General features: G+C 41.0%; 1 protein-coding gene across 1 annotated transcript in view; it reads right to left on the bottom strand.

Moving 5' to 3' along the window:
• Positions 1-26,633, bottom strand: part of CERS3 (ceramide synthase 3) — a 101,834-nt gene that overhangs the window by 6,916 nt on the left and 68,285 nt on the right. The window contains exon 10 of the mRNA XM_087428856.1: positions 23,951-24,104. Within this exon, the coding sequence (XP_087284982.1) occupies positions 23,951-24,104 (154 nt within the window). The remainder of the gene's footprint in view (positions 1-23,950; positions 24,105-26,633) is intronic.

Genomic DNA, 26,633 nt, shown 5'->3' with positions numbered 1-26,633 from the left:
ACTACCAGAGGCATTTGAGTCCCCAGTACAACACGCCTGTGTCAGTCTGTGCTTGCAGCTGCCCCACTCATGGTGAGTCTACATACAAGCAAGCACAGCATCTGTCCACTTGAGTGTGTTCTTGAGTGTAGTCATACACACTACACAGGACATGCGTATTTCATCAGAAATGCCTTTTATCGTATCTCTTTTTTATTACAGTTGGGGCATTACATTGTTTTCTGGAAATATGATGATAGGTGAGTTATATTACCTAGAAATTTAATTTCTGGCTAGTGAAAGGGATGTGGGTCCAATAGGATGGAGAACCACTGCCCTAGACGATGAATCAAGCTCAGAAAGGATTTCCTGGTGGTAAGCGTTAGATGAATGTATAGGTGGTTGCATGTTATGCAAGCTTGAATAATGTAAATTAGAAATTGAGTGGTATTCAAATATTAGCCAACTCTCACTCTATATTCAATTTTATTTTGTATATGCATCTATAATATAACAGCAACAGCAATGACACTCTTAAAGGGCTCTTTTTTTCACCGCCCTAAAAATCCTCTGTGCTCTGCCTATTTATCCCTCTCTCCCATCCTAACCCCTGGCAACACTGACCTTGTTAATGTCTCCATAGTTTTGTCTTTTCCAGAATGTCATACGGTTGGAATCATACAGTATGCAGCCTTTTCAGATTGGCTTCTTTCACTTAGTAATATGCATTTAAGTTTCCTTCATGTCTTTCCACGGCTTAAGAGCTTATTTTTGAAATTGCTGACTAATGTTTCATTGTCTGGATGTACCACAGGTTTATGTATCCATTCACCTACCGGTGGACATCTTCGTTGCTTCCAAGTTTGGCAGTTATGAATAAAGCTGCTGTAAGTATCCGTTCTATAAATGTCCAAATGCTGAACACTGGACTAAGCAATTAGTATAAACAATAACATTTCCTCCTCACAGCAACCCTAGGACATACGAGCCATTCTCTTTACTTTAAAAGAGAGGAAACTGAGGCTCAGAGTGGTTAAGTAACTTTGAGAAGGCCACATAGCTATGAGAGGCAGCCAGGACAAGAACCTTGCTCTGAGCTTAGACAGCTTTGAGTCACAGTGCCCTACAGAGTCTTGCTGGAGCTGTCTGCATGAATACTTGGAGAGACAGGGCACCCAGGAGGCAGCCAGCCAGTTCTGTTTGAGGTCAGGTCTCTGTATAAGAAAGCCCCCTCTGCTCTCCTCCTCCTGAGCTGAGCACCAGCTGACTCTCCACCCCTTCTCTCCCTATTCTGACTTTGCCCTTGATACCATCAGCACTGACTTTCAGGCATAAAATCTGAAATAACGAAAATCATCCCTAAGTAATTATTTTTATTATGTGAGACAAACAATGTCATGTTTTATTCTATCATATTTCGTTTAAAAAATGATGGTTGTGGGGCTTGCCAGGTGGCGCAGCGGTTAAGTCCGTGCACTCTGCATCGGGGCCCGGGGTTCGCAGGTTCCGATCCCAGGTGCGCACCGACGCACCGCCTGTCAAGCCATGCTGTGGCGGCATCCCATATAAAGTAGAGGAAGATGGGCACGGATGTTAGCCCAGGGCCAGTCTTCATCAGCAAAAAAGAGGAGGACTGGCATCAGATGTTAGCTCAGGGCTGATCTACCTCACAAAAAAAAAAAAATTGATAGTTGAGATCCACAAAACTGATTTGGCAACCTATTAATGATTTGCCACCCAGTTTGAAAAACACTGGCTAAGGTATGTTAGAAGAAAATGAGGTTTATAATCAGCTAAAATCAGAAAAGTTTAAGATATAAACCACAATCCATATTCTGCAAAGCACCTTTTCACAACTGCAAATATTTCCTAGTAATTACAACACAATAGAAATCAAAAACAAGTCAAGCTTACTCTAGGGGAACAAGGAATTTACATACTTGCTAAAAGTCAAGCCACAGTGTTTTCTGGAACACTACCTGTCTGCTTTGACAGAACGCCAAGACTGCTTGCACAAGCAGCAATGAGTCCGTCTCTCGGGACAAGCCAGTTTCTTTTCTTGCATTGCTCTTCCCTTTTATTGTTCTCTGCACACCAGCACCCCTACTCTCCCCACTTCTTAGTTGTCACTGGGCTAACAGAACTTGTCTCATGCAAACTGTTGGCCCTGAACCCTCCCATGAATCATTAAACGGCCAAGAAAATACATGCACAAACAAGTATCCAAAACCTTTGAAGAGTGCAGGCTGGATCTGGGCTTCAGCAGCCAAAGGGCTGTAGCTACTTGGTTCACAGTTCCCATACCTGCCAAAGCGTACCGCAGCACGCATGCTCACCATTACTGCCCAGCTGGGCCTCCCTTGGGAGAAGGTTTCAGTGGCCGCCATTACAGAGAGCATATTACTATTCTGATAACTTTAGATAATGTTCTTTCTAGAATTAGCAACTGACCTTTTTCCAGAAATGACCTGCGTTCTCTAGAATACGTTATTAGCAATATTATTCATTCCACAATTGGAAGCGGATGAATATAATTTTTGCAAGGTCTTTTAAAGATTTTATTTATCTATTTTTTCCCCCCAAAGCCCCAGCAGACAGTTGTATGTCATAGCTGCACATCCTTCTAGTTGCTGTATGTGGGACTCGGCCTCAGGATGGACGGAGAAGCGCTGCGTCGGTGTGCGCCCGGGATCCGAACCCGGGCCACCAGCATCAGAGCGCGCGCACTTAACCACCAAGCCACGGGGCCGGCCCCTGCAAGGTCTTTTAAAAGTTTCCTCCAGCAACTCCCTTTGGTTACACAAAAGGATGGTGAAAAGAATAAGGAACAAGTTACTTGTGTAGGAGAGACCTTGTTACTAGTCAATAGAGGTTTTGGAGCCGCCACATCATTAAACGCACCAGTGCTGGCGAATGTCGTCAGCGTGGCACTCCAAGAGGGCAGAGAAGACATGCGTTCAGAGGATGCAGTGAAATCAGAGTACCTATGAAGGGAGACCTGCAATCAGTCTGAGGGCGTCCCATACACTAGGAGAAACAGAAAACTCTGAAACTGGGACCAAAGCGAACTTCCTCAGATTAAAGTCATGTTGAAGTGAAAATTCCCCTTCAAAAGGCAGGTTCTAGGAGCAGGGGCACAGAGCTGAACTGAATCACGTCCAAAGACATTCATCCAAGCACCGGAGTATCCCTAAAATAATGGACACACTTCCAAATACTCCTACTCATCCTTTCCTCTTGGGGGGGCTCATGAAAAAAATGCTTGACCCTGTAATCTCACATGGTAATTAGCTTTGGCTGGTGCCAAATCTCTCAGACACAAAGTACCAGGACCAAGACCACAGCCCTGGCTCCCTGTAGTCCTGAGTGCAAGTCAGAGCAGTACCTAAAGTCTTTCTTTTAAGTTCTGGGGAGTTTGAATCCAAGTTGCTAAAAACATGCCCTAAGATGGGCTTATTCGCGGTTCTCTGATTCGTAGAAGGAAAACACAGCCAATTTTTGTGACTGGTCTGTATACATAGAATGTCTTCTCTTGAATTTCAGAGCTAGACTCAAAAGTTGCTTTTTAAATTGTCCCAGTTCACCAGGGAAAAATAGAATATATTCTGTTTTCCACTGATAGTTTTTATTTTCATCACACTTGCTGCTATCAATGTAGCTAATTTCCTTAAGAAATGATTTCATTTTGCTAAGGATTACAGGCTTTTAAAAATGAGCTTCTAAGAGAAAAAGGAAATTTTAGGGCTAGATGGACTCTGGAGAGTGTCTGGTCGGGCATGTTCCTTTTCCAGATGAGATAAAGCTGCAGGACTCAGCCCCACCCAGCTCAGTGACACAGGGTAGTGGAGCAGAGCTCAGACTATACTACATGGCTCCTGATATAAATGCATGGACTGCTTTCATATTCTCTGTATTTCCTAAAAAGAAGTAAAAAATGCACCAGGGTCTGTGGTAATCACCAAATTGTGATGGATGTAGAAAATGATTTAATTTCATAAATGTAATTTGCTTTGGGGATTAAAACCATTAAAATTAGCATATTCTCTAAATTGCCACATTTTTCACCCTTTAGAAATAGTTTTACATTCAATAGGCTGAAAGATCCACAACTCTAACTGGACAAGGAAATGCAAAACCATTTCGAAAAAAAATCACTAGGATTTAGGTAAGCAACACTTAGGGAATAACCACGGCAAGGTAGAGGATTAAGTATATAGCCCAGAAAATGTGTATTAAAATTGAAATGTTAAAGTTTGTTTCAAATATTAGCATCCAACAAAGAACTCATATGTACCATTATGAAGGAAAAAAATCCAATGTGACAGAAAAGCAGGCAAAGGATATGAACAGGCAATTCACAGAGGAGGCAACACTGTTGACTAATGAACTAGACAAAATGCTCCATTTTAGGAATCAGGAAAACGCAAATTAAAATGAGATAAAAATCTCACGTTCGTTAAACTGAAAAGTCTGATAATAAACAGTTGGTGAGGATGTGAGGAAAGAGAAACTCTCACACACTTGGTTTGAAAAACTGGCCACATCTAGTAAATTTGACTGAGCAATTCCACCTACAGAGAAACTCTCATACGAGGAGACCTATATAAGGACATTTATGGTAGCATTGACTGTGAACAGGAGGATGAACAGCCTGGGGAATATTCATGTGATGGAATAATACACAGGAGTTAAATGAATTGATCTACAGAGTTACACATATCAATATGAATATTATTATAATGAATGAAGAAAACAAGTTGCACAATTATATATACACTAGACCATACCACTTAGGTAAAGTTTAAAAACAAGAAAACTCGGGGCCGGCCCCGTGGCTTAGCGGTTAAGTGTGCGTGCTCCGCTACTGGCGGCCCGGGTTCAGATCCCAGGCGCGCACCGACGCACCGCTTCTCCAGCCATGTTGAGGCCGCGTCCCACATACAGCAACTAGAAGGATGTGCAACTATGACATACAACTATCTACTGGGGCTTTGGGGGGGGGAAAAAAAGGAGGATTGGCAATAGATGTTAGCTCAGGGCCGGTCTTCCTCAGCAAAAAGAGGAGGATTAGCATGGATGTTAGCTCAGGGCTGCTCTTCCTCACACACAAAAAAAAAATTAAATAAATAAATAAATAAATAAATAAAAATAAAAACAAGAAAACAATGCTCTGTTTGTGGCTATATCCAAACATAATAAGCATATAAAAGCACAGGTGGAAGGACACCAGCTTCAGGGGCCCCCTCTGCAGAGGGAGAGAGAATAGGGTGGGGTGGAATACACCAGAATATACCATCTTTCTTCTCTAGTTTCTGTTAGACGATTTCATTTAGCACACACTAGGCACTCCGTATATATTTGATGAGCGAGTGAATGAATGAATCTAATACCACAGCCTTAAATACCAATTAAATGCAGATGATTCCCAAATTTATATCCCAGAGTGGACCTCTCTTCCAGGCGCAAAGTCAAATGATGGGTAGCCAGACAATCTCCTCTCAGCTGTCTCACAGTCTTATCAGACTCTAGTCTCCTCCTCTTTCACCACCTTTTCTTGGTCTTCCATTTTCCAGCAAATGGCACCACCATTCACTCAGTTGCTCCAGGCAAAAACCTCCAGATCATTCTCAAGTCCTGCCCTTTACAGGAGCCCTCATTTCCCAGCCATTGCACTCAGCTGAGCTCTTTGATACAGGCCCCTGCGCTCTTGTCTTCAGCGATTTCCAAGCTGCCTCAAATCTTTCTAGCCAGGCTCCAGATTCTGAGCTGGCTTGGCCCGTTGGCAAGCCCCTGCCTAGGATCTTGGAGTAGCATCAGAGCGCAGCAGTCAGCCGAGCTGTGCCACACAAGCTGGCCCTCTGAGACGCAGCGGCAGAGCTCTAGGTCCTGAAAGACCCCTGCTGACCTCTGCAGCAGGACTTGTGACAGACACTTCAGATAGTTCCTGTGAGACAGTGCTGCTTCCCCAGCTCAGAGGGGCCAGACTGCCATTGTTGGCAAGATTTCTGAATAAGAAAAATTTCAAAAAGTATCCCATCTGCCCAATCCACCAGCCAGCTTTCAAAGGAAATGCATAACATCATCACCTCCCCAACCGTTACACGAGGCTGTTCTATACCTGAGTTTCCCAACTGATGTGCCGGGAAGGGGTGAAAAGATATGCTGAGATATTGATCCCCTCAGCCCTTGGGGCAGCTCCCAGAGCCCTAGTCTCCTCCTGCTTTGCCATGACCGTTTACCCCAGCGTGCTGTACAAATATCAGTTTCTCCAGTGCTCTGAGGTGATGGAGGCTAGGAGACACTGTCCTGGACTGACTACAGAACTGATGAAATGTTTCAATAAGTAGCAATCTTGGCAGACTTCCTCATACGTAGGATGGCTTGAACTAGATATGAGAAGCTGTAGTCAAAGTTTGTGTAGTCAAACTTTGATTCTGACTCCCGGGGAGAAAAAGGTATGTGCGCAGGGCAGGAGGTGAGAATTAGCTGCCTCCAGGATATGAACGGTTCTGCTGGTTTAGACCAGCATTCAACAAGGTTAAGAGGGGAAAAAATGATGAGAGGTAAACGATCACTAGTGAATTAGAAGGAAGGAATAATGACTGCTCAGCATGGTCAACATGACCTTATCTGGTGTGCCCTTCCCAACCCAACTGCACATAACAATGGAGGAATTGAAGGCTGTAGTGCAGAGAGTGCTATAAAAGTCTTCATTTTCTCTTGGTTACAACTGAACAATTAGCTACAACCTCATTCTCTCAATCCATCAGAACTTTCCAAATGCAGCTGACTTATTTCAAAATGAAATGGCTGGCAATCATTTCTGGTTATCATTGAGTAATTTTAAACTGACAATATTTACATCTGAAGAAATGCTAACTAGTTAATTACGGAGAGCTTGGCTTCTCAAAAACTAGTGTGTTTGGCTATTCCTGCATAAACCTAACTTTTCTCTGTATAGGATGACACTAGCAGGTGGGAAAGCAAGGAATAATTTGGGGACAACACCAACCACAAAGTGGAATCAACCAAAAGAGAGAGAAGTTCACCCATTCATTCCAGGGATCTCAGCCTAGGCACTCCTGACATTGTGGCCAAATAATTCTGTGTGTTCTGCCCATTATAGGAGGTTTAGCAGTAAGTATCCTCAGTCTCTGTCCACTAGATACCAGCTGTGACAACAAAAAATGTCATCAAAAGTTGCCAAATGTCCCTGGGGGCAAAATCGCCCTGGCTGAGAATCACTGATTCAAAAATATTTCTCAAGCCCCTGTGCATTGTGCAAGACATCAGGGATATAATGATCTCTGTCTTCAAATAACTTACAGTCTATTGAAAGAGCCAAACCCTAAGGAATTAAACACGTAACAATAAATATATAATTACACATTTGTAAGTGTTACGAAGTAGAGAATACCACAATACGTAGATTAGGGATCTCACTTAGATAGGGGTGATGCCAGGAAGGCCTTGCTAAGGAAATGGAACTCAGAGATTGTAACCTGAAAGTTAAGTAGGAGTGGTTGGGAAACAGTGGGGTAAAGGACATTTTAAGAAGAAGAAACAGCATGTGCAAAGGCCCTGAGATGGGAAAAATCTTGCAGCTAAAACATGGTAAGAAAGATGGAGCATGACCTAAGATGGGGTCAGGGAGCAAGCCTGGATCAGATTATGGATTTCAGAGGTCAGGGTCAGAAGTTCAAATTTACTTCTAAGTCCAACTGGAAACCACTGTGTAGCACTGATTGAGGAGTTGGGTACATATCAGTGACCAAAACAGACAAGGTGCCTGTTCTCAGAAACTTCTGCTCTAATGGGGGAGCTGGTCTATATATAACAGTTTTCCCCATTGTGCAGAAATGGCTGGAGGGAGTCCAGACTGGGCATAGGCAGAGCACTTAGGAGGCTGTGGTCACAGTCCAGGAGAGAAATGCCAATGCTTGGATTGGCATGGTAGCATTCAAGATATAGAGGGGGTATTACTTAAGAAAGAACAGTGCCCACAGGCCTCCAGGTTTGGATGGGCCTTTCAAGCTCATCTAATCTAGTTTCTATTTGATGCTGATATGCCCTTTTTAATAACTCGAGCAGAAGCTGTACATACTCCTGCCTGTACATCTCCAGTAATTCATTACCTGCTTCCTTTTTTATATGGTGCTAAAAGATCTGCCTCCTTGTCTAAAAGGAGTCGGTGTACTTCCTTCAAACATTGATCAATTTTTCAAACATTTAAAGATAGTTAACTCCTCTTCAAGCTAAATAATCCCATTTTCTTCAGTTGCTGCTCATATGACACAGTATCAAAACCCCTCACCATCCTGTGTATCTTATGAGAACATATTCCCACCATAGCCATCTCCCTGCATCGTACTACATGTGTAACACAACCAGCATCACTCAATTAATACATGATTTACCACTTTTACCTCCATCAAAAAAAAAAACAGCGAGGGGCCGGCCCGGTGGAGCAAGCGGTTAAGTGTGCACGCTCCACTTCGGCGGCCCGGGGTTCGCAGGTTCGGATCCCGGGCGCGCACTGAGGCACCGCTTGGTAAGCCATGCTGTGGTGGCATCCCATATAAAGTAGAGGAAGATGGGCACGGACGTTAGCTCAGGGCCACTCTTCCTCAAGAAAAAAAAAAAATAGGGGAGGATTGGCATCGGATGTTAGCTCAGGGCTAGTCCTCCTCACCAAAAAAAAAAAAAAAAAAGAGTGAGTACAATAAATTTAAAGTCAAGCCCTGATGTCTAGGCTTTTGGCTTTATTTTTTGTGTAATCTTTTCTTATATTTTAAGATTCCAGAATATATTATATATATCTTTATCAATTAATCATGATATGCCTACTAGTGAAGGTAAGTATCTGACCCTGTTCTGTATTTCTCAAAAATTCTTGCAAGGATTACCAAACAAAATAAACTTTGACAATGAGAAAAATATACACCAATGCTAATAGGATAAAATGCTCATTTCAAATAAATGAATAATCTGCGCCACAGCACTTCCATACACCTCTGGGAATGACATCTGCAACCACAGCTTCAATAAAATTGCAGAGTTGTGTTTTTGAAATGCTTTAACTAAACTCTGTGCTTGGGAATCTGTGGCTTTACAACAATGTCAAAAGCCCAGGAGGTCATGAATGACTCATAATGTCCCACTGTTTTTTGAATGGCTCCACATCTAAATCCACAGTTGGCAATGAAATAAAGAACAATATAATAAGCATTTTATGCTGTTTTGAAAGCAAACTTTCAGCTTTAACTGTATGAAAAAAAAGAAGTGCATTCAGTCAAAGAGTTCAATTTTCTGAACTACTATCAAAATACATTCCTTTTTGTTATATTAGTTCTTATTCTCCAAACTGACAAGGTCACAGAAAAAGACAATTCAGTTTTTCCTTTTTTTTTCCTCCTCAAAGGAGTTGCATTAAATTTAAATTGGATTCTATGAAACTTGGCTATACATGGACATTTCCTAATAGTAATCTGGAACACGAATTCTAGACCAGTGCTTCTCAAACTTTAATGTGCATCTGAATCACCTAGGGTTCTTGATAGAATACAGACTCTCCTTCAGAAGGTCTCTGTGGGCCTGGGATGTTGCACCTCTAACCAGCTCTGGGTGACGCCCAGGCTGACACTCAGGGGCCACACTGCAGTTAGCAGGCAGTTTGTTAGGCCCCAGATCCTCTCTAGATTGCTGCTCTCCATAAAAAGAAGTTGAAGCAGAGAGTCGCTAACGGTCTTTCAAGTTTTAAAATTCCATGATTTCATATAATTTTGATTTCCTTAGTCTCTATGTCATCAGTCTTTTCACTCCAGAAAGGCAATATAAAATTACAAGTATGTCTTCTTTTCTATAATAGGTGGTTGTTTTAAAATAATTAGTTAAATCATCTTGTAAAATGAGTCATGTTTTTAATTTTCCAGATAATTGTACTATTTAAAGCATTCTGTTTTTCTACAAAGAATATCGATGTGCTTGTTTCAACAGTCTGAATTTTCATTTATAAGAATTTTTTTACCATAGAACACCTATGTAACATGAAAGTCTACTGCTCTTGTTAAAATCTGCAAGATAGGAGTATTTGTTGAGGTCACTTCAACAAACTCTACAAATGTGGGGAAGAGTACAGCTATCTCTGCTTTTTAGAAAGCAGTCATCCATGTATGCTTATCTAGTGGTGGAGAAGACGCACACAGAGCTGGCTTTCTCCACCTCATCTGGTGGCTCTCAACCTGAGAGGCGGAGTGAGTCACTTAGGTTGGGGGAAGAAGAGGACTGTTAAAAATTCCAATTTCTGGGTCCCATTCCCCATGGATTCTGATTTAATTGGTCTGAGTTAGGACCTGGGCATGAGTTTTTTTTTTTTTTTAAAGATCCACAGGCCATTCTAGTCCACTGTAGTCACCATAGCCAGTATGTAACAAGGTGATCTGAAATAAAAAGTGGGACTCCCGGGAGATCGTGTTCTGGGTGCGAGCAGTATACCTTATTCTGTGTTAGCCTTAAATATGATTACAATCCTCCCCTGATTAAAATATATATAAGGCGGGCCAGCCCCGTGGCTTAGCGGTTAAGTGTGTGCGCTCCGCTACTGGCGGCACGGGTTCAGATCCCAGGCACGCACCGACGCACCACTTCTCCAGCCATGCTGAGGCCACATCCCACATACAGCAACTAGAAGGATGTGGAACTATGACATACAACTATCTACTGGGGCTTTGGCGGCGGGGGGAATTGAGGAGGATTGGCAATAGATGTTAGCTCAGGGCTGGTCTTCCTCAGCAAAAAGAGGAGGATTAGCACGGATGTTAGCTCAGGGCTGATCTTCCTCACACACACACAAAATATATATATATATATAAGGCAAAATGATCATGACTTTTTCATGAGCTGGCTTAAGTAGAATACTCCTGAATTCCTTTAATAGGCCTTTTAGACACAAGGTCCTCAGAAATGTTTATGCACCTGTCACCAAATGTCATATTATCCCATTCTTAAATGAAAGGTTCAAATGATAAGCTGATTAAGCAAAATGAAGTAACATGAAGGAATGTAACTTTCGACAAAATTCACCACCTTCACCAGACAATCCCCAAATGGAATAAATGTGGGTTGGCCCATGTGAAAAAGACTTAGAGGTTTTAATCAATTTCAAGCTCAATATGAATTAACAGCATAATGTAACTACCAGCAACTCAGTACATAACTAGGCTATACCATCAGAAGCAGAGTTTTCACAAAAAGAGACATCAGACCTGCCTGATTTTCTATTAGTCAGACCTTATCTGGAAATCTGTGTTCATTTAAAGGAGAAGCTGGATAAAATAAAACAAGAGAGTGATCAGGTGAAAAGATTCAAAGCATGCCTCACAAGGTATAGTTAAAAAGAATTAGAAGTGTTTAGCCTGCAGAAACAGAGCCATAGCAGTGGTAGTAAGGCATGATGTTGGTATCTAAGGGTTACCATGTGGTCCCATGCCACTCTGTACAGCCCTCCATAACTGAGACATTGTCAAGATCACTTTCGAGGAATGCAGTAAGAAGTCTGTCATTAAAAACACTTTAAGCACCTAAGTTTGCAAATGATTTACTTGAGGACTTCTGGCTTTGAAGAACAATGGTAGTCTGATTCCAAATTTCCCCCTCACTCTCTCAAAATAAGTATAGAATCAACATAGACACATGCCTTTAATTTTCCTGGGAAACCAAGAACACTGTTTAAATTATTTATAAGAAGAAGAAAGAAATGTACAAATCCCAATGAGCTCTCACAGCTCTCTAGCTTGTGGCTCGGAAATGGGGAAAGGGAAGTTGGAAAAATGAGCAGGGTGGGAGTACAGAACTTAGAAGCAGCACAGATAATATCACCCCTAGAAAGGAAAGGGAAACCATAAATGCACAGGCTGGGACATGGTAGTTCATAGCCCTTATTAAGGAGAAGGGGCTCCAAAGTGTGCAAGACAGGAAGTGTGTCAGCCTCAGAGAAGCAGAGCTTGTGGGGGAAAATCAGGTATATAGAGAAGAGGTGGTACACTTGGAGATGAGCAGTGAAGAGAAATAAGGAAATAAGAGAAGAAAATGAAGAATTCTGTAGAAAAGAAAGAGAAACAAGACAATGGGCTGGCTTAAAGACAGCAGTTATCCCTAGAATCGTATCATCCTCCCTTGATCACCAACTGAGAGGCTTTCATGAGTGGAAAGAGCAGTGGGTACAGCCAGCATGTTATAATTGAGTATAACATCAGGGACCCCACGGGAACAGATCACACATGAGAATATCCCCACCCCTGTCCCATATGCAGCAGAACAGAAGTAGAATTGTTACTCTAGAGCCAGCAGCTACAACATCAAGTGTGGTAGCCACTCACCACATGTGCCTTTTGAGCACTTGAAATGTGGTCAGTCCAAATTGAGATATGCTGTAAGTGTCAAATCTACACTGGATTTCAAGGACTTAGTATGAAAAAAATAATGAAAAATATCTCATTAACAACTTTTTGTGTTGATTGCTAAATCACTATATTAGCCTTAAATATGATTATGATCCTCCCCTGATTAAAATACATACCAGAAAAAAAACAAATATCTGGCAAAATTGAAATAAGATAATATTTTGCTTATATCATGTTAAATATATTATTAAAAGTAATTTCATGTTTCTTATTATTTTTAAATGCTACTACTAGATAACTTAAAATTATATTTGTAGTTCACATTATATTTTAATTGGCCTAGAGGGAAAAATCAGGAATAAAGAAGGAACAACCTAACGGTTACACTTGCTTGAAAAATGAAACAGGCTGTCTCAGGAAGCATATTAACTATCGTTATTTAGAAAATAAGATATTGTGACTTCTCCTTCTGGCCATGATGGAAAAACAGGGACTAGATTATCCTAGCATGCTAAACAACTAGAAAACTGGATAAAATACATGAAAAAATAGTTTTTAGACACTGTTCAATAAGCAGTTCAGGTCCGTGATTCCCAAGAAAAGGGAAATGAAGGCGGCGGTGGGGGGCCCTTCAACCGCCCCAGCTCACCACCTAGAGGAAGTTTCTAAGCTGATGCAGAGCAAAGAACCCAAAGGGAGCTCAGTGGTGCCAGTGAGTTGAAGGAACAGAAATTGGAGTTCAGGGCCGGCCCTGTGGCTTGGTGGTTAAGTGCGCGCGCTGCAATGCTGGTGGCCCGGGTTCGGATCCCGGGTGCGCATCGAGGCACCACTTCTCCGTCCATCCTGAGGCCGAGTCCCACATACAGCGACTGGAAGGATGTGCAGCTATGACATACAACTATCTACTGGGGCTTTGGGGGGGAAAATAAATAAATAAAATCTTTAAAAAAAAAAAAAAAAAAAAAAAAGAGAAATTGGAGTTCACCAAAGCCAAGGAGGCCAGAATGTGTAGGGCAGAATGCTGGAGAGAAGGGAGCTGCACAGAGAGAGAGCTCTAGACATCTGCAGTGGGGTCCTGTTCAGTTTTTGGCTGAGTACTGACCTGTGCATGTGTGGGAGGAAAACACCTGAGGCCAGGCAAAGAGCTGACAAAACACCCCCTGGAGCTCGTACTGGGTTGGCAATTGGTTGTCTTCTCACCAGCCAGAGTGGAAAGAACTTGTAGTATACAGGCAGCAAGGAGAATACTAAGAAGGACTCCACTTAATAGCCATAGATTAAAGGCTCATCTTTTTTTTTTTTAGCCCTGAGCTAACATCCATGCCAATCCTCCTCTTTTTGCTGAGGAAGACTGGCCCTGGGCTAATATCTGTGCCTATCTTCCTCCACTTTATATGGGACGCCGCCACAGCATGGCCTGACAAGTGGTGCATCAGTGCGCACCCGGGATCCGAACCCGGGCTGCCAGCAGCGGAGCGCACGCACTTAACCACTACGCCACCAGGCTGGCCCTAAAGGCTCACCTTCTGGTCTCATCTTAACAAAGCTTAAAAGCAGGGCTTGAAAGGATCAAACTCATCACAAGCAACTTAATTACATATAAAACCAAAATACACTATTTTTACCACATACAAAAACACTATTTAAAGGAATACAACAAAAGCTAGCATCCAACAATGTAAAATTCAAAATGTGTGGCATCCAATCAAAAATTACCAGGTTTGCCAAGAAGTTGGAAAATATGGCACATAACCAGAGAAAATCCAATTAATAGAAACAGACCCAGGAATATCAGAGATGATGGAATTAGCAGACATAGATGTTTAAAATAGCTATTATAAATACACTCCATATATTCAAAGAGGTAGAGAAAAACATGAATATAATGAGAGAAGAGAGGAAGATATAAAAAAGACCAAATGTAATTTATAGAGATGAAAAATACAATATCTGAAATAAAAAAAAAATTCAGTAGATGGGATTAACTTCTGATTAGACACTACAAAAGAAAAGATCAAAAATCTTGAAGACACAGCAATAGAAATTATTCAAAATGAAGCATAGAGGAGAAATAAAAAGAGTGAAAATGAATAGAGCATCAATGACTTGTGGGCCAATGAAGCGGTAATTGAAGTCCCAGAAGAAGAGAGCAGAGAAGGGAAGATGGAAGAAATTTTTTAAAATTTGTTGAAATCTGAATTCAATGAAAACTACAAACTCACAGATTCACAAAGCTCAACAAACTCCAAGCAGAATAAATATAAAGGAAATCACATCAAGACACATTATAATCAAATTTCTGAAAACCAGTGCTAGAGAAAAGTCTCAAAAGCAGCCCAAAGAAAAAAAACACATTTATTTAGAGTAGCAAACAGAAGAGATAATAGACCTCTCACCAGAAAGTATGTAAGCCAGAAGACAATGGAGTCCTTAAAGTAATGAATGAAAGAAAAAAGGAAAGAAAAAACCCATAGTATCCTAAACTCAGCAAAAATAACTTTTTTAAGTGAAAGGAAAAATAAAGATTTTTTCAGACAAAAAAAAACAAAACAAAACTGAGAGCATTAATCACCAGCAGATCTGCACTGAAAAAAATGAGTGTCCTCATGAGGGAAAAAGGACAGAAAAAAAATTGATACCTGATGGATACTTGTGTTTATGCAAAGGAATGAAAAGAACCAGAAATGGTAAATATGTAGGGAAATGTAAAAGACATTGAAATTTTTTTATCATTTTAGAAAATAATTGAATGTTTAAAGCAAAAAAACACAATATAATATGGTGTTTATAATATATATAACTAATATTTATATGCAAATTTATATTTTCATATATAAACATATAATATATTATATATAATTAAAATGCATGACAACGATAACACAAAGGACAGGAGTAAATAAATAAATACACAAAGCAATAAAATGAAGCCTTTGAAACATCTATAAACAACACTGTTTCTGTGCTTGGGGAAGAAAACATGATTTACCCCTACAGAGAAGGAAATGGACATATGTACAGATAGGCTGTGATTCTCTGGGTGATTATTCCCCTCAGGGAACATTTGGCAGCATCTGGAGACATTTTTGGTTGTCACAACTAGGGGTGAGAGTGCTACTAGCATCTGGTGAGTAGAGGCCACGGATGCTGCTAAACTCCTACAATGCACAGGACAGCCCCCACAACAAAGAATTCTCCAACCCAAAATGTCAGTAGAGCTACTGCTGAGAAACCCTGAGACAGAGGCAGGCCTGCTGATTTCAAGGATGCCTCCAGAACTCATATCACTCATAGGGAAGAGAGGTGAGCCTGACCTCCAGAACCTCCTGTGGAGGCTGGGGGCCAGGGAGGCTGCCTTCTCCACTGGTGATTGAGAGCAAGCAGATGAGGCATTCAGAATCACCAGATCTGCCACCTCTGATGTTTGGCTCCCAACACCTCTCCGAAACCTCTTGGAAAGGCCCAGCCTGATTCCAAACCCCGTCATAGGGCAGCATCCAGGGGCTCAGGCAACTGCAGCCTACCCACCCCTTCCCACTCTAGAAGCCTCTAAGTGGCAGGTTTTCTCACCAGGCACCTCAGCAAAGTCTTTCAGTGTCTCCTGGGTGGGCTAGGGCACAGTTACCTATGTTCCACAGGTCAAAAAGGACTTACAGCATGAGAGAAAGAAGAGTCTTTGGAGTGAGGGGAGAATAGGAAAAAATAACTAGAATTGAGACTGATTCAGAAACCATGGAATGTCTAGTTCAGTGGTTATAACACCACAGATTTCTCACAGTTTAGAGAGTAATTTCATTTATATCTTGGTATTTTATCCTTACCACAACCCTGTAAGGAAGGTGGAGCAGTTATCAACTCCAATGAGAAAACACAGGGTAAAAAAATAAACAAAGGACTTCTCCAAGGCCTCACTTCTAAGTGTTTGGGAACCCACGCCCTCTGATTCCTAGTCTGCCTCCCTACAGAGGGTAAATGCAGTCCTTTTCGTGGAGACTGGTGTTAGGTTTGGGGTAGGGCAGGCAGAGATGGGGGGCCACATGGACACTGTGGTGCACAGCCCAGAAGCCCCTTCAGGACTGAGGCTCTAATCCTCCAGCTGTGGGAGGCTCACAGCTGTGTCCCCCTCTGGTATTATCCCTGGCTGAAGGGAGCCACCTTGCCCAGAGTTACGTCCCCTCTCCGGAGGGCAGCCTACATCTGGTGACAGGTTAATGTCAAGGTACAGAGGTCCAGCCGCTTTGCCTCAAGTGGTACATCTCTGAAGGGCCACCCAGCTCTAGAGCTCTCTACGAGGTTGGCTGAGGCCTTTGTTGCAACTGCATTACAGTTCAACTTCTCCCTCTGCCTGGTCCAGCTCCCTTCACTCCCTCATAGGTGTGGAACGTCATAGTACCCCCGAAATCCTCCTGCATATGCACGCACACACGCGCGCGCACACACACACACACACAAATACTTGCAACTGATATGAGGAAGAAACAATGGCTACAGAAAGTGAGCAAGGTTGGCTTCAGGTCTCCTCTATGCCTTCACTGAGTTTTACCCTCCCCCATTACTCTCTTTTTCTGGACAGCCAAATCCTGGGGCCTTCCCAGAGCTGAACTGTCTTCACATTCTTCACACTATCTTGCACCCAGATAAGTGGGTAAAGGAGATTTTTGGGGGTGCAGGTAGATTTAGAGGCTTCTACCAAATCATGATACAAGTAGTTACCCATTGTGGCTACTACGTAGGACCAGCTCTGACCTTAGCCTACACCCGAGTTGTGGCCAGGTCTCAGTGGAGGGCTCTAGAGACTGGGTCAGTCGGCCCAACCCAGTCAAATGAGTGAGAATAGCCAATCACATTCCTTGGAAAGACATGACCAAGGTTTTCTGGTTTACACTGAAAATATTACAGAAGCATACATATAGGACCCAAGTTGCTTGGAGCAACATTGAGTCTGAAGCCTGACTGAAAAGACAAATCTTAGGGCACGCATGCTGAATGGGCTGCATAGCAAGGCAGAGAGTACTCATGCCCAGTGCTGCTCTCTTTAGGATTTCCTGAGTCTGTTACACGTGGCAAGGAGATACCACTTGCAGAAAATAGCCCCATTGGGAGTCTAGAGTTCCATGATGACATACGTGCTATTACCAAAACAGAACATGAATAAAGCCATCTGCATCGTAAATCATTCAGGCACTGAAGCCCATATGATAAATCAAAATGAAAAGTTTTAAAAACTAGTTTATTTTACCCATATCTACAACTGAATTAGTTTTCAGGAATAAGGTTTCTTTTGCGTTATATAAAGCTCTATTCTGAGACTTATGTGGTCGGGGTGAGGAGGTGGCCACAGGAGGGGGGAGCCACGGAAAATCAGGGAGATTAACGGGGACACTCTCCTCTCACACCTGCTTGCACCAATCTTTCTGGCCCAAGAGCCCATTAATAAAACTTTCATATACTGGTGTGAATGTGTAGGTTTGTTAACAAGCCATGAATTGTGCTTATCCCCTTGTCTAGGCTGATACAGAAATAGAAACTCAAGTTCCATGTAAGACATCTGTGTGTATGTTTGTTTACGTGCGTGTATGTGTGTGTCTGTTTCTCTACTAATAAAATGAAGAATATGTGTTTCTTTCAGGAATATATAAAACTTCATTCCATTTTTGTGAAATGATTTTTAAAATCATGGATACAAGAGATGTCAGAGTTGTTTTGTTTTTGTTTTTGTGTTTTGGTGAGGAACATCAGCCCTGAGCTAACATCTGCCAATCCTCCTCTTTTTGCTGAGGAAGACTGGCCCTGGGCTAACATCCATGCCCATCTTCCTCCACTTTATATGAGACGCCTGCCACAGCATGGCCTGACAAGCGGTGCGTCGGTGTGCGCCCAGGATCCGAACTGGCGAACCCTGGGCAGCTGCAGCGAAGCGTGCGCACTTAACCACTTGCGCCACTGGGCTGGCTCCCAGAGTTTTTTTTTTTATCTCTTTTTATTCGGACCTTCCCCCATGCCTCATCCTCCTTTTCAAGTTCAGCAAGATATGATCAGTGGCTTGGGGGAACATCAGGGTCGACATTTGGGACAGAAGAAAGAAAGGCAGGATTTGAGAACTCGATACTATCCTCAAAAATGCTTACATTGGACAGCTCTCATTTGAACAAGTTCCTTCGTTTTACAGTGGCTTTGCTTGACTTCCTATGGATCAAATGACTTGAGTAGTCTGGTACCTCCAAAGAACTAGTATTTTAAAAACCATTGTTAGAAAACACGTATGGCACGACATTTAAGAGTATGCACAAAGGGAGATAATAAGTGATAAATTAAGTATGGAAAATCATTGTATAATTAAATAGTTCATGGGCAATTGCAGGGAAGTGAGGTTCCCCGTTTTTAAACAGACACCTAGCAGCTGAAATCTCCTTGAGGTAACAATCCACATTCAGCTGCTGGCATCCAGCTGCTTTCTGTGCCTAGTTCCAAAGAAACAGAGGGTGTATTGAAGAAAACTGAAACAATATCTTGTTTTACTTATTTAAAAATCCTAATATAACCTTTCTCCATCAGAGGTCAATTTGCCTGGAATTAAGAGCTGAAAAGACATGCTGTTGTCATCAGCAGCAGAAAGAGGTGTTGCAGCATCTGGATGTGTGCAATCACAATGACTATCCTAACAGAAAGAAGAAATAGTTTAGAAAAAAGCAATAGAAGAATTTCCAAATAGCTTGGAAGAAGATATTGAAAACCCCAGTATAAGAAAATGCCTGGATAATGTTATCTTGGTGTAGAAAAGAGCTATTTGACTGAAAAGGTCACTGTGTGGGTTCCAGTCCTGATTCACACAGCCTTAGGAAGCCTGTTTCTCCCTCTGGGCCTCCGTTTCCCCATTTGGCAGGTGAACCCCTCCTTTCGGTTCCGTGTTGCTTCCATCTCAGACTGTGAATGTGAGGTGGGGTCTTCTCCCAAGCATTCATCTTGGTGCCCTTGTTGAGCCTGTGGGTCTATTATAGAGGCCTCCTAGTCTAGGGCAAAGCAACAGCAAATTGGCTGGGGGCAGAGAGCTGTGAAGAGCCTGGTTTACTCGTGGCTCTGTCTCTTCCTCATGACATGTTTTCTTTCTTCTATTATCTTAAAACCATGCAGATGGCTGTCTATTCTACTTTGACTTATTTAAACAACTCTACCCTTTCAGGTTTATAAAAACTCAGGTTTATAATTGCTTTAAGCCAGAAAAATCCTCTAGTGGGCATACCCTTAATGAGATTTTCTAAAGAGTGACGGCTATGAAGAGCCGGAATTCATTGATGACTCGCACAGCAATGATAACAAAGATAACTCAGCAAAGTCAATGATAAGATGATGAAGTTTGTGAGAACTGAGCATAAGCCACACTAAATATGTATACATGTGTATGTGTGTACACAGAGAAACACATATAAACACATACACATGAAATATGTCTCTCTCGCGTTCTGAGGACATATGTTCACAGTAGAGGATGACTGGGGAGGCAGAAGAGCACAGCATTAGCAACATGGGCTCTCAAGTCTCAGGCTTCATGGGCGTGAATCCCCACTCCTGTGTGACGTGGGGCAAGTAATGTACCTTCTCACTCACCTTCATTCTCTTCCTCTACAAAGTAGAGACCACAATTTTATGTGGCTGTGAGTGGTAAACTGCAACACAGTAGTAAGGATTTGAGGAAAGGGTCATGTGTCCTGGCAGACATTTAGCAGTCTCTTCTAGTTCTAAAATTATAGGGGATTCTTTATTTTGAGGCTGAGCTGAATGTATAGTGTGGAAGAATATTAAAATTTGAAACTCTTTAAGCCAAGCAACTTTGCACAGTTATTTTTGTTATCATTACAAGGTTACAAATTCTGTTGTTTCTTGAACAGATTGTTAATCTAGTGAATCTGTAAAAATATTCAAATATATGGAAATATAAACTGATAGCATTTCTATACTACCCTATTTCAACCATCAGTCTTTGTGGTATCTCTATGAAGTCTGGTTCAGCAAGGGGCTCAACACTCATATTCACTATTACCTACTAACAAGAGAGACTTGGGGGCTTCTCAGACATTACAGATTTTGTATTTCTTCCCTAACACGCTGACATCTGAGAGAGTGTGTCAAAAAGGATCATCCAGAATGTGAGTCATGAAAGTCAACGGGCAGAAGACAGCTTGGAAAACTGTCCCTGGAGCCCTTGGCTGCAAGTCAAGGACTCTGACGCCTGACCTCAGCTGCAGCACGGTCTAAGAGAAAACAAGAGAGGCCTTGATGGGGAGCTGACTGCCAGGCCACTGGGAACACACAAGCTCTCTGTGATTTGGCACAAAGAACCTTGGTAAATAATAATAACGACAACGATAATGGCAGCTAACTTTTATCCTGTGTTTACTATGTGCCAGAAACTGTTCTAAGGGTTTTCTCCAATAAGGCTGGTACTAATAACATCACCTCCATTTACAGATGAGGAAACAGGGGCAATGAATAGAAGTAATATGCCCAAGGTCATACAGCCAGTCAGTGGGAGAGTGTAGTCTGAATCCACACAGAGGCTGGACTCTTAGCTATTACCCTAACTGCTTTACTCAGAAGTGATTTGGGATTACTAAATAATTACAAAGCATTTCCTTATGCTTTTAAAAAATTCAAAATAAGTTAAAGGATTTGTGCTGTGTTTTAGCCTATTATCTTGATTACTCAATTTGTTTATGTCCTCACTATTTTTTATTCTATACAAGTATTTTAAATTAATTTCTTCCCTGAATTTGAATAAAGCATAATTAGAAAAGGCGAAGTATTACAAGTTAAGAGATTCCTTTCTATCCTTGGCTTTGCCATAAAATTGTGTGAATTTGGTTTAGGCCTCAGTCTCCTCATGTTTATTAGAGGGTTCCTTCTTTAACTAAAATAGCTCAGCGCATGTAAAATGTCATTCTGTGAACTTAAGACACACTGCCTGTCGAGTGCAGATGGCTGGGGCAGGTTGCCAAGGGGCTAGTTTCTCCATCCTGGCTTTAGTGACTGCATGCTGCAGCCCCTCCCTCCATGTCTTGGCTATGTACCAGTCTAAGATGTCACAGAGAATGCTTGAGTTGGCCAGGACCCAGTATGATATTTAGAAAGAAGAAAATAAAAGCTTAAGGATGATCAAGTTCTCTTAACTAATATTAAACAAAAGCATGCTATGCTCTTTCTAATTCCCTCTGAAAGCACTTCTCATGTTTGCAAAGAGAATGACAGGATGAATGTGTCAGCCCATCACACTTCTCGACGTGATGTGTGGGCTGGTAGTTCCATGCAAATTCATGGAGACCATAAAAAAGATTAATAAATTACTTTGTAACTTTCCACCCAAAACGGAAGGTTTTTTCCCCCAAATTATTTATTCATTTGCATATTCAAAATTACTTGTTAAAAGGGCTACCTGACATAAGGAACTTGAAGGGACAAATGCTCAATCTGTTATAAGATTTAAAACAAATTTTTAGAGGCCTATGAACTTCTGCAATCCCATTTTTTAAATATCCAAGCATTAGTCTCCTTAGTAACAATCGAGGTGTGTATTAAATGCTAAAGATTTATTAAATAGAGTTGAAAACTGACTTGTTAGTTGTTCCTCTAAGAATCTCAACTCCTGCCTCTATCCCTCTCCTCCCCTCTGCAATGCAACCATGCCTTCAAATAGCATTCTTTAAAAGCAGGCTTTATGGCTTTGGAGGAATAAGCTGATTTCACAGCCAGCTTTGCCACTGCTGTGGAAAACAGAGTGCACATGCAAGCCAGCTGCAGTCACACGAACTGCAAGGACTGGGGCTGCGGGGCCTCCACTACTGCTGTCAAATTGCAATTGGAAACAGCTTTTCCAAAGTACAGCATGAGAAATCAGGAATTCCTGTCCACAGCTCCCCAACTCACTGGGTTTTTAATCAGGCCTGGCACAACCCATTAGAGATTAGAAATACAAAAATTGTGATGAAACTAAACAAGAGTATCTTCTGGTTTCCAAGTTTTGTTCTTCCTGGATCCCTTCCAGGCCTGTAACTATTGTCACTCAACAGTCAATAATGAACAGTTTCTGCCTAGGGATAGGAGCTCCAGGAAGGCTTGACCCAAAGGCACGACAGGTTCAGGTCAGCGCCCTCCTTCACCCCAACCCCTGGATGTGCAGATTATCTAAACACTCAAATTCCTAAACTTATCTCAGTTCTTTCAACTTTATTCGTCACTTAAGAGATAAAATAACTTTTGCAGAGATCATAGAAAAACTATTTAGAACATTAATGAACCAGAGACATTCAATGAAAGTTTTCTTCTTGGCACTCCAACTTTAAGGGAGAGTCCACTCTCAAGAAAACTAGCTCGAGTCAGTAATTTTGTTTAAAAAAACAGAACAACTTTCAGGATTTGTTTTGAGATTAATCTAAATGTAGTCCAATTTCCTATATCTCTGTCTAGATCTAGAAGGTAAGAGATGGTAGAAAACCCAGAGGTCAATTATTGAAACGTCCCTTTCATTTGTCAGCTCTTCAGCGATCTTTGAGACACATTTACTAAAGTAGGAAAATGAATTAATCAGAGAATTGATCAAAAAATGAGCTTATCAAATAAATTACCATATACCTGTTATATACAAGTCACTCATTCTGATGATGATATAATGCTGTGTTAGACATGGATGGTAACACCTGAAAATGGGCCAGCTGTAACTTTCACATTGAAAGATCCTTAATTAAAACTCCCTTAGATGTACGATTTCCATACAAAGGTGCTATGATCTGATTTTTTTTTACTTGTTTTAAAGGCTCAAGTCAAATTCCGTCTACTCAATGAAACTGTCCCTGGTCCCCTTGAGTCAATTAATTTCTCTTTTATCTTTTTTTCCATAGCAAGTTTCTGCGATCTCTCTTTAGCACAGCACATTCTGTACAACAGAGGTAGTTGCAAGTAGGTGAATATAGATGGTGGACTGTTTCCCCAAAGGTAGTGATTTTCTTATTCGTTTCTTATTCATTTCTGCAGCCCTCCCCTCCCCTGTTCTGGAATTAAAGCCCAGAAATGAAGTCAAAACAACACAAAAATGTCTAAAATGTATTATTGATTTGTTATTTTTTAGGGAAGAAGTTTTCAGGAAAAAAGTATTGGCAAATGATGGACAATATTTCCGAGTAGGAGAAAGGTCAGAGGAAGAGCACTATGTACAAATTGGATGCTCAGCAAAGGTAAACATAAGGCTTTGAAATATTACTCAGCTGTCACCAATATGCTTATCCCAAACTAGAGCAAATTTAGACTCATTAGGACACTCTTTAAAAAGCAGCAATTTTTGGATAAAAATTTCTTAAAAATAACTTGTCCTCTAATAAAAGCAATTTCATAAAAGCACCTTAGAGATCCACTTAATGAAAAATCTAATTACATTTTAGAGAAATTTTTATCAATAATGATCAAACCAAGGAAAAAAAGAATTCTGGTTAACCATAAATTAACTAGAATGTTCCATAGTCTGGGCTCACCTTCAAGCTGGCAATGATGTCTTGTTAAGGCAGTAAGACTTGGACAGCTCTTACCTTCAAGAACATACATCTTATGAGCATCTTCAGGATGAAGTAACTCCAGTAAAGGTGAAGGATTTGCAGGACCATGAGCTGGAGGTTGAGGAAGATGTATGAAAAGAAAGGCTCGAGGTAGTGCATAGGCAGAATCAGCGTGCAATATAAAATCCTGGAAAACCAAACGGAGGGGAGTATTTCCTTACAGCCAAAGTACTTGTGAATTTTCAGCGAGAAAACAAATACTTTTTTCTCCCAAGGCATACAACATTTATTTCATTTCTAATGATGTTCAGGAAATTCTCAAGAGAAAACAATATGATAATATTGCCTTTTATGTCATTATTGGCACGTCACAAAAAAATACAGTCTGCCTCCTGGGAGAAAAGTTAAAGCAAATGGAATTTTTATTGCCACACTGCCTGCACTGTAATGTCTCTGTACCTCGGTTTCCTCTTTGCAAACAGAAGAGCGTACACTAACACTACACATCCACCCAGGGGGAGGCAGTGGAGATGTGCAGAACAAATGAGATAACACATGTTTACACGCTGTTATTATTGCCTTAAGACACAATTTCATTTACTTGGCATCAAAGGCGAATGGGGAATTCTACAAAAATAAAATTTCCAGATAAAAGAGGCTTTTAAAGAAGCAAAAATTCCATTATTACTCCCACTTCCACTTATAAAGTGAATTGCATACTTTACTAATTTCCTAAACAGACTCCTGGACACAATCTGAACTGCTCTCGATGACTCAGGATGCACAGTGCCTTCAGATACTATTGCAGTATGAAGGGCTATCTGTTCCCTTCCCAAACTTCATACACTACTATAATTTTAGAGTTCTTGGATAGGTCTGTGTATAAGTATATTATTCCAATTACAAAAATAATTTATTCATATAAAATTTGAAAAATAAGGAAAAGAAAGAAAATTGTCCATCATACCGTCACTTTAAACAAATAATATTGTAACTTTTGTGTATTTTCTTCGTTTTTTCCTATACACATTTATTTTGATTTTATTTTTTAAATTAACATATAGTAAAATTGACTTTTTTAGGAAAAAGTATAATTTCTATGAAGTGGTTGAACATTTTCTACAATCAGTGCAACTAATTGGGATATTTGATCCATTTCTCTGCCCATTCTTCCATTTGCCAGTAACTACAAAATAAAGTTTTATTTTACTGGTTTTTCAAAGAAAAAAAATTGTTTCCTCTACAGCTTTATGAATTACAATACATGTATAGGTTTGTGTAACCACTACCACCATTGGGATACAGAAGAGTTCCATCATCCCAAAAAACCCCCTTGCACTATCCCTTTATAGTCACACCCTCCCCCACGCCTAACACTTGGCAACCACTTACCTGCTCTCCATTCCTTTAATTTTGTCTTTTCAAGAAGGACACATAGGGCCGGCCCCGTGGCTTAGCGGTTAAGTGCGCGCGCTCCACCACTGGTGGCCCAGGGTGCGGATCCCCCGTGTGCACTGATGCACCGCTTCTCCGGCCATGCTGAGGCTGCGTCCCACATACAGCAACTAGAAGGATGTGCAACTATGACATACAACTATCTACTGGGGCTTTGGGGAAAAAAAGGAGGAGGATTGGCAATAGATATTAGCTCAGAGCCAGTCTTCCTCAGCAAAAAGAGGAGGATGAGAGTGGATATTAGCTCAGGGCTGATCTTCCTCACCAAAAAAAAAGAAGGACATATAAATGGAACCATAGCGTGTGTCAGCTTTTGAGACTGCCTTCCTTCATTCAGCATAGCGCCTTTGAGATTCACCAAGTTGTTGTGGGTATTAATAGCATGCTCCTTTTTATCACTGAGTGGTATTCCATCGTACAGATGTACCTCAGTTTATCTATTCACCCACTGAAGAGCATTTGGGCTGTTTCCAGGTTTTGACATTTATAAATAGAACTGCTATAAACGTTCATGTACAGGTTTTTGTGTGAACATAAGTTTTCACTTCTCAAGGGTAAAGGCATGGGGTGGAACTGTTGCTTATCAAGTGGTAAGCATACATTTAACTTTATGAGCAACTGAAAACCTGTTTTCCAGAGTAGCTGTATTGCATTCCCACCAACTTGGCCTTGCCCTATAGAGATTTGTGCCACTGTAGTAAAAGCAGCACTTGTGGGATTTTAGGTTCAATTCTATTTAGCTTTAAATCAAAAACATTTTACACCGCTTGGACAATTTGGTGTATACAGTCTTTCCCCAATTGAAGGTTACTTCTTTAGAAGTGTATATTCCTAAATATGATATTATTGTTTCAAGCTGTACATTAAAAGTATATAAATTCAAGGTGTATATTAAAAGCTATTAAAACTTTGCCAAATTATTTTCCAAAATTATAACAATTTATAAGGCCACAAGCAATTTATGAAAGAAGTATTTCATTGAATCTCCAACCAGTATCAGGTAGCTTTAAAATCTGCTAATTTAAAAAACAAAATAATTTCAAATTGCATTATTTGCAGTGCTTTGACAGGCCCTATGTCTGCTTAGTTGCTGTATTTCCTTTTTTGTGCGTTATCACTCAAGATTTTTGTCTATTCAAAAAACAATTATATAAACTCTGAACTCTGGCCATTATCCATTTTACTTATGCAAATATTTTTTAGAAACTTTGGAATTACAGAAAAATATAAAGAGGTTAAATAAAAATCACCTAAAATCTCA

Source organism: Ceratotherium simum, chromosome 3 (genome assembly GCF_057802395.1).
Source record: "Ceratotherium simum simum isolate JZ-2026a chromosome 3, ASM5780239v1, whole genome shotgun sequence".
In the NCBI taxonomy this organism is placed as follows: Eukaryota; Metazoa; Chordata; class Mammalia; order Perissodactyla; family Rhinocerotidae; genus Ceratotherium; species Ceratotherium simum.
The sequence above is the reverse complement of the archived record's forward strand: the minus strand, read 5'-3'. Positions and strand labels throughout refer to the sequence as shown.